At 35.9% G+C, this 8500-nt stretch overlaps 2 protein-coding genes across 20 annotated transcripts in view; one reads left to right on the forward strand and one right to left on the reverse strand.

Moving 5' to 3' along the window:
* Positions 1 to 8162, forward strand: part of LOC107631628 (protein LNK1) — a 14314-nt gene extending 6152 nt beyond the window's left edge. The window contains exons 6-7 of one of the 3 annotated variants that reach the window (XM_021119859.1): positions 7696 to 7844; positions 8015 to 8162. In XM_021119859.1, the coding sequence (XP_020975518.1) occupies positions 7696 to 7844; positions 8015 to 8147 (282 nt within the window). In that variant the 3' untranslated portion in view covers positions 8148 to 8162. Of the gene's footprint in view, positions 91 to 7695; positions 7845 to 8014 lie in introns of those variants that run through there. The other 2 variants (XM_016335121.2, XM_021119858.1) reach the window with 2 other exon arrangements.
* LOC107631630 (chloride conductance regulatory protein ICln) lies at positions 687 to 6866 on the reverse strand. 17 transcript variants are annotated; one of them, XM_021119876.1, is made up of 11 exons: positions 4738 to 4826; positions 4679 to 4704; positions 4564 to 4634; positions 4201 to 4374; positions 3975 to 4098; positions 3773 to 3887; positions 3624 to 3683; positions 3475 to 3534; positions 3287 to 3372; positions 1643 to 1749; positions 788 to 1066 (listed from the first exon to the last, which is right to left on the reverse strand). In XM_021119876.1, exons 4-11 carry the CDS (start codon positions 4359 to 4361, stop codon positions 964 to 966), a joined length of 816 nt encoding a protein of 271 aa, XP_020975535.1. In that variant the 5' UTR covers positions 4362 to 4374; positions 4564 to 4634; positions 4679 to 4704; positions 4738 to 4826; the 3' UTR covers positions 788 to 963. The 17 variants fall into 17 exon arrangements, with proteins under 17 accessions (XP_020975530.1, XP_020975529.1, XP_020975528.1 ...); XM_021119875.1 differs by having other exon boundaries at positions 4201 to 4384; XM_021119871.1 differs by adding an exon at positions 6664 to 6866 and having other exon boundaries at positions 687 to 1066; positions 3975 to 4093; positions 4564 to 4826.

Raw genomic sequence — 8500 nt, forward strand, 5'->3', positions numbered from 1 at the left:
TGATATCATAAATACTGATGACCGATGTATAATTTCCCGATCAAGATTAGGTGGCAGATATGACAATGTAGAGTAATGCTACTTCCCCAACTTTTTTTTTGGGTTAGTTTTTTTTTAGAAAAGTGGTTAAGGATATAATTTTATTGAAAAAGCGATTTTGTTGCAAGTTGCTTCTCGATTACCAATTGGTAGTACGACTTTCCTGAATAGTGATACGATCCTTGATCTGCAGATCTGGAATATCATAGGCATATGGCACCCAAAACCTCTCCAGTCACCGCGGCCTTCAACACCGAATTAATCGGAGATTAATCAACAAATTGTTTAGTCTGGTTTAAGTCGACCTACGTTTAGATATACGGGGTTGAGCTCTATCCAACCGCACAACACTTAGATTCTTCATCTGCGCTGAGCATCATAGTTCACAACCGGAGCCTAGAGCCAAATGATTGAAAATGCATATATATATAAATTTAAATTTCGAATATTATTATGGACAAAATACTGACCTAAATCTATAAATTTAAACTTTAAAGCCTTAAGGAAATTATTTAAAGAGAAGTGTTAGGAGACCAGCAAGTTTTGTGATTTGTCGTCATTATTAATGTTTTTAATGGTGTGAAATTTAATCTAATGATATAGAATTATTCACTTTTCTCTTGATGATTAAGTGTTGGTCAAATTTAAATAAAAGTACTGATCTCCTAGACTTTCTCTTATTTAAATTAAACCAATCATCAGCCACGACTTAGCACAAATCTACTCACAATTCACCTATTCTTAGTGGTTTAGAATAAAACTAGGGGGGCTTAATATTGTTACCTGCTAACACTTTCAAAGCACTTTCATCATTCTAAACATGAAACAAAATTCATTAGTCGCGCATAATTGTCCATCAATTATCAACAGTATATAACCCCCTAATTAGATTTTCATACTAATTTACATAACATAACCAACAGTTTATATGCTATGTTCGGCTAAACACAGCCACTCAATTATGGGTGCCATCCTCATCGTGCTCCATCTCTTCTGCATCCTCAAAACGCTGATCGTTGATATGAAGCTGCAATCAATCAAACTTAATATAAATAAGGGATAATTTTGAAACAAATTTAAAATCTGGTACTGAACATGGGTTTCTTATATAACTGATCGACAATTCGCCATAACCAAATACAAAATCATCAATATGAAGCATTAAAGCCTCACAAGTCATGAGAATAGATAAGGATTCCGGTACAGAGAAACACATTACAAACCAGCATTGTGTTTATCCGCATCAATACACAAAATAGAATAAAAATATGCCCTCAACCAGTTAATAAATTGTCTGTGTAATCATTTTTGCTTCAAATTTTCAAAATAATAACAAAAAACTATATTCCAATATTTGAATTTAGAAATTAGGTTACCATGAACTTGAAAGTGTCAATAGAATGAAATTCCATAAAATAGCACTAATCATTCAAATATCCTAAAATTGTACTTATCAAAATTTTTGCAACAAAGATAGGTGGTCTACCCCTCCGAAGCACAAGCCAGTTATTGGTAAAAAATTATTTAGAGAATGGGAAGTAAAATCAGTTGGAAAACTTTCATACACTAGATGCAGTGAAGGCACTACACAATAAATAGCCACCCCCTTAAACAAGTAGAATAAAGACCAAATGATATGTGTGGCTCTCTTGTTCTTATAGCGACTGCCAACAACTTTTTCGCATCCATATCTAGCTCAGTGTCTCGAGCCTATCAAAATAAAAAGAGGAGAAAAAAACAAAAAGATTTTGCCAAACTCCTTAATATTTAATAGTCATAAAATGCAATGAATTTTACATTAATATTCAGGTCATGCCTAAGGTTCTCCTTTAATCAGAATTCAGAAAACGGTACTTGATCCAAATAGTATATAGTAACCTAATTTGTTCTAGATACTAAAAAAAGTAAGGAAACAAAACAAAACAAGATTCATGATGTTTGCAATAGCAACAAGCATTTAAACAATTTAAACACATCTGACGTCTTCCCTCCTGACCTGGTCTCTCCCTATATCACAGACCATTCAATAACTGTAACAAACCAAGAGGGACAAAATTGGGATTCAACTCCTTTTAAATTTACTTATAGAAGGAGGGGAAAACACGTAACTAATTAACAACTTCAAATTGTTGTTATTCCACATGTTTAGGAAAGTAGTTAGAATTTTGATATTATAAATAAGAAAGCTGAAAAGCTTTTAGGCAGGGAATAAGTGGAGTGACTATTTAGTGGAGAGTTTGGCCTCTCGAATGCCAAGTGAATCTTCTTTCATAACTCATTCTTCATCCTTCTTTTCTGAATAATATTTCTTGAGAGTGTCACATTGATACCTCAACCTTTCTCTACCCTAACTTCTATCTCTCACCCCTTACTACTCTAATTGTTAATTATATGCTACTGTACCTCTTGATAATCTGGAATTAGTGAGGAAACTCTTTAACAATAACCCACAGTGCTGAAGTGGCTGAACTAAGAGTGTCTTCGAATAAAGCATTTGGAGGACGAAATGTATTCTCTAAGAGGCTTTTAAATCCTTTCATTGGAAATGATGTTTGGATATTAATAGAAAGAATTTTACAACTTACAAAAGTATCTTATAGAGTAATTTTGTTTAGTTTAAATAAAGAAATTAAAATACCCCATAAGAGAGGGAATTCTCAAAATTCTTCCATTATCTCTTCCTTTAAAACTTGATGGACAACAAATTTGTTCTCAAACTTGATACATATATATCATCTTTTGTTGTTGCACAAACAAGACATTTCAGAATTACATCAATTTAGTTACACAATATTTTAAATTCTTCAAAAATTTTAAAATACTCTATCCAAACAACACACTAAAGGATTTTAGGCAAGAAAAGAATGAAGTTCTAGTTTGAATGTGTTAAAACAGAAAGCAAATGATAATTATTCCATATCAAGAGAGGAACAATTAATCTGCAAGTTTTAAAATTGATTCAAGAGACTCAGTAGATCAAGACTCAAGCATAACGCCATATAAAAGGAAAAATAAAAACAACCACCAAAATGAAAGAGAAAGCACAATTAACAAATAACCTAAAGTATCCATAACTGAATTTACAGAAACTTTGAAGGTTAGACATAAAATAGTGATAGACAACTTTTAAGTATCCATAACTGAATTTGCAGAAACTTAATCACAAGAGAAGATGCAGGATTATATGTTAGAATGTGAGACTGCACAAACAAAAGTGGATAGGGAACTATGAGGAAGAGCAACCAACCTCAAGTACTGTACGAGCTAGATCATGATGTCCATTTGACTGACCAAGAGAGTTCGCTGGATTATGAGAGATATAACCTTCTTCCTCTGGGGGAAAATGAAGATCTTTAGCAACGTAACAACTAGAACAATCTACGGGATCAAACCTTTCCAAATTTTAACAAACAAGGTAAAAAGCCCCGCATATACCTTCCTCTTCCCCTTCCATCTGATCAGCACTGAAAACCCAATCACGCTCTTCTCCTTCCTCTAAAAGAACAATATCAGCACAAACAACTCAGAAAGGAGTAAAAAGTAAAAACAGAGTATTAATAACAGTATGGGAGGTTAGCGCTAACCATCATTTGGTTCTGGATTAAGCTCTGCACACTCACAGAATACTTGAAACAAAGTATCCACTGCAAAAAATACATATAAGCAAACCCCAGAGTAACAAACTAATAATCTATCAACAAGAAAAGTACCAAAGTGTAAATTGGCAACATACATTGAGAAGGATCAGAGGGGATAAGCCTCATCTCTGTGATCCTGAATAAATCCTGTATGTCACTGGATTCAGAGTCGGAGTTTTCAGAACCATCCTCTTCAGCATTAGTGTCAATCTTCAGGAAGCGCCCTACTAGTCAGAGATTTGAAAATAACAAAACGACTAAACTGTAACACATTAATTAAGAAATGATAGGTGATACCTGGGTGTATAAACAAGGATGGGGGTAGGCATCTGGGTCTCTTGAGACGGCATGGAGGGAAATAGACAAGAAATCAACAGCATATCCCTTGGTGTTGTCTACATCGCTGAGCCATATCACTTGCCCGCAACAAACAGAGTCACCAGATTGTGATGTTTAGTAAAATTGAGTATGTAACTGTAAAAGGAAGGAAAGAGCTATGGAAAATAACAAGTGATTTAGTTACTTGGTAGTAATATAGAGTGTGCCGGAGGAGATGGGAGGGAGGTTGGCAAGCACAAGGTCCACACCACGCTGCATGTGCATGAGTTCCTCCCCATTCTCAGTGTCCAGGACAGGTTGTCCATTATTGTTTCTCTCACTGAAGTTTCTCAACCCTAAACCCATTTTGTCACCGATTCTGCGAATATCTATTGACTCTTAGAACGAACTTCAGCTTAGCTATTACGGTTGCACACGGTTAGGTCAGCTCAAGCTCACCTTTTGTTAACAGAATCATACTACAATTTCAGGAATCACACACACACAAAACACAGAAATATAAATTTATACAAAAGAAGTAAATTTATAATTAAAAAAAATGGCATACTTAAAGCGAGAACAGGAGAGGCAGCGAAGCAGATTGGGAGAACAGAGAGGAGCAGCAGAACAGAAGAGAGGCGAATGCACGGCTAGAGGAGGTGACGGCTGGCGAGCACCACGTGAAGGCGACGGCAACGGCAGAGCTCAGCGGACTGGAGTTGAATCAAGCCTTCAAGCTCAGGGGCCCGGAAGAATGGTGACGGCTGGGGCTGGAGAAGACCGGAATGGCAGGCTGGTGTCGCTGGAGGAGGATGGAGGAGATGTGGAGAACTGGATATTCACAGAACAGGAATCCTCGGGATTTAGGGGGTTTTTTTTTTATTATTATTATACTTACCATGACACATAAGGAGAAATATATAAGCTCACATAATTCCCTCTCCAAGGAATGTGACAAAATAAGTTTTGATATTGGTCTCTCAATATTTTGAAGATCATTCACATTGAAATTGATTACTTAAGTGTTACACGTATACTATATTGGCACTAGACCTGATTCTATTTTACGTTTCACTGCGGTAATGTCCAAGAGTATTCTATAACCCAATTCAGTTTATATCTAAATATAATCAAAGATTGGTACTGAAAAGTTTCTTAGTCAATGCAACAATATTATATATTCTACCACTATTGACCTGTAAAGGGCTAAAACCAAGGTTCTGAGAACCGGACCGGTCATCAAACCGTTCTAGTTATTGGTTTATTGGTTTACTTGTTTAACCGGCCCAACTGGTAGTTCAACCGAAAAAATCGTTTTAGAATAAAATAATAAATAAATTATAAATAAACATCCTAAAATATAATTATAGTCTAATATAAATCTTAAAATATTTTTGAAATTTAAAACACTACATAAAATATCATCAACCTAATCCATATGATCTTATCAAAATAAGAACTCAAAAATTAAATAGTAGAAAAACATATCTAAATATTAAATCCCAACATCATGATTTATCAATCATCAAAATCCGCAAGAACTTGTTGCAAATTTGCTTTGGTGGATTAGGATTAAGATTAGCAGCATCATTCGAAATTAATAAAAGTTTTATTAATTAAAACAAAACTAAAGACCAGCCACAGCACAATGAAAAATAAAAAAAATTATCAACATGATCATATCTAAACTCTGCCATCAACATTCAGCAACAAACAAAGCAGCAAAACCAGCAATAATTAGGAGCCAGCAACTACAAATCAAAGCAAAACCAGCAACTACAAAACAAAGAAGTATCCATTACCAGATACGAAATTAAAGACTAGCCACAGCACATTGAAAAATCAAAAAATTATCAACATGACCATATTTAAATTCTGCCGCCAACATTCAGCAACAAACAAAGAAATAAAAACAGCAGGACATTCAGCAGCAAAAACACCATTACCAACAGCATTCAGCAACAAACAGGGCATTCAACAACAAAAATTAGAACCTTGTGACTAACTATTATTCGAACTAAGTGGATTAGGATTAGCAGAATCATTTGAATTAGGAGGATTGGCAGACGAATTATTATTCAAACAGGCATTATCAGCAACTGCTGCTTGATTAATACTTTCATCCATGACTAAAATCAATAAATCATAATCCAAATTAAAAACAGCAATAGAACGGCTAGAAATCCAATAATCATCCATGAGACCATAGAACAGAATCAGTAACAAATCCATTACTCAATTTCAGAATCAGTAACAAAAGCACATATTAGAACAGAATCAGTAATATATCAGAAATCAATCACTAACTTCAGAGTTCATATTCACAAATCCCTAATTTCAGAAATTGCATATTTGAGTAATTTGAAATTTCATGAGTTTAGCCCACTAACCTTGACGGAGAGATATTATAAAAGCTAGAAATTATAAAACCAATCAGAAATATGGTTAAAGCATTTCATCAAACATGTTGAGTGCGGTAAAATTAAAACGAAATAAGAGAATCCAAAGCTTAATTTCAATGTGATAGAGAATGCAGAATGCAGACCGAAGAACGAAGAAGAAGAATTGAAGAACCAAACTTCAAGCCAAGACCCAAGAAGAATTGAAGAAATATGGAACAAAAATTGAAGAAGAAGTTCAGAGAAGATGAAGACAAGGAACCACTCACCTGGGTTCGAGAGGCCAGCGAAGACGAAGAGGACCTGGGGATGGCGGCGGCGCTGACGACCTGGGAACCGCGGCGACGACGGAGAGCTAGGGTACTGGGTACGGGGTTCCTCTTCCTTGGCTTCAGAGGGCTAGGGTTCACGAACGACTGAACGAGTGAGATGAGAGGAATAAATGGAGGAAGAGGTGTTTGGGGGGGGAGGGACGGGTGGTTCACGAACGAGTGGATCGGGTTTTTTTTAAATTAGCCAAAAACGGCGTCGTTTTAGAGGAACCGGCCGGTTACCAGTCCGGCCCAACCGGCCGGTTCAACGGTTTCCAACGATTTTCAACACAACGGTTATTAGAGGAGGATCGGATCGTTTTCATTACCGGTTTCCGGTTAAACCGGTTCGACCGGCCTATTCGATCCGATTTTTAGAACCTTGGCTAAAACTTTGAGACTTCAAAATTCTATAAAAATCAAAATATCTAAAACTTTTAGTCTTCAAGATGATATTATGGTCTATTCATGTAATAAGAAATTTTTTTCCCTGCTTGGAGTTGTACCTAATAATAAGAAAGGGAACTATATTTTTTCTTGGCTAATTGATTGTATTACTCTGGTTAGTAATGTAAATGTATGTTTTGTAGCAACTGGAAACTGGTCTGGCTGCCTCCTCTATTTCTTAAGATTAATGTATACTGTCCCTTAATTCGTAATTGTATATGCCAGAGAGACTCATTGTATTAAAGGTTCAGGATAAGCTGTCAAAGCCATCAGTTGGAAAGAGGAAAAATGTGTACCTAGAAAATGGTGATTCCATTCATCCCTATTCTCAGACGGAGCAATATCCACATCTGAAGCAACCCTTTGGAGCATCATCCAGTGCAGTTACTTCTCAGGATAGCATCCATAAACATACACCAAACATGGATTCTGATTCTTTAGGATGTGTACAGATGCGGACTCCCTTAACTCACCGAGATTATAATCATACTCCAAGTTACACTTCCCTGCTTCCAGCTTCTGGATCAATTCACTTGAATGCAGTTGGATATAAGAACTAAACTATGTATAAGGGACAGTCTGTACCGATTAGCTAAGAGTACTGAACAAAGACATACGGATGCAAATGTGAATGGTCAACTTGGTGATGATATTGAAACCCGGAAAGCATTAATGACACAGGATGCAGACAGGTATCACCTGCATTATTCATTCTTCATAATCAGATATGTATTTTCGTGGCACTAAACATTCACTGCATACACATTGACATGTTGTTCCCCTATAGTAGTTTAGTTATCTGCTCATCCTTGCACTTACCTTGTACTGTAGAGTAGTTTTTATAACACCTTGCTCTATTCAGGTGTACTGGGTTCATGGATGTGGAAACTAACACAAATCCCATTGATCGGTCTATAGCACACTTGCTTTTTCATAGGCCCTCAGATGCATCAATATTTCCCCGTAATGATACAACTCCTTTTATGAATGATTAAAATGCTTATCAAATGTTAAATGTTAAATGGGTTAAAAAAGTGGTTAAGGATATAATTTTATTGAAAAAGCGATTTTGTTTCAAGTTGCTTCTCGATTACCAATTGGTAGTACGACTTTCATGAATAGTGATAGGATCCATGATCTGCAGATCTGGAATATCATAGGCATATATGGCACCCAAAACCTCTCCAGTCACCACGGCCTTCAACACCGTATTAATCGGAGATTAATCAACAAATTGAGCTCTATCCAACCGCCACAACACTTGGATCCTTCATCTGCGCTGAGCATCATAGTTCACAACCGGAGCCTAGAGCCAAATGATTGAAAATGCATATATATATATATATAT

This window comes from Arachis ipaensis, chromosome B03 (assembly GCF_000816755.2).
Source record: "Arachis ipaensis cultivar K30076 chromosome B03, Araip1.1, whole genome shotgun sequence".
NCBI classification, from domain to species: Eukaryota; Viridiplantae; Streptophyta; class Magnoliopsida; order Fabales; family Fabaceae; genus Arachis; species Arachis ipaensis.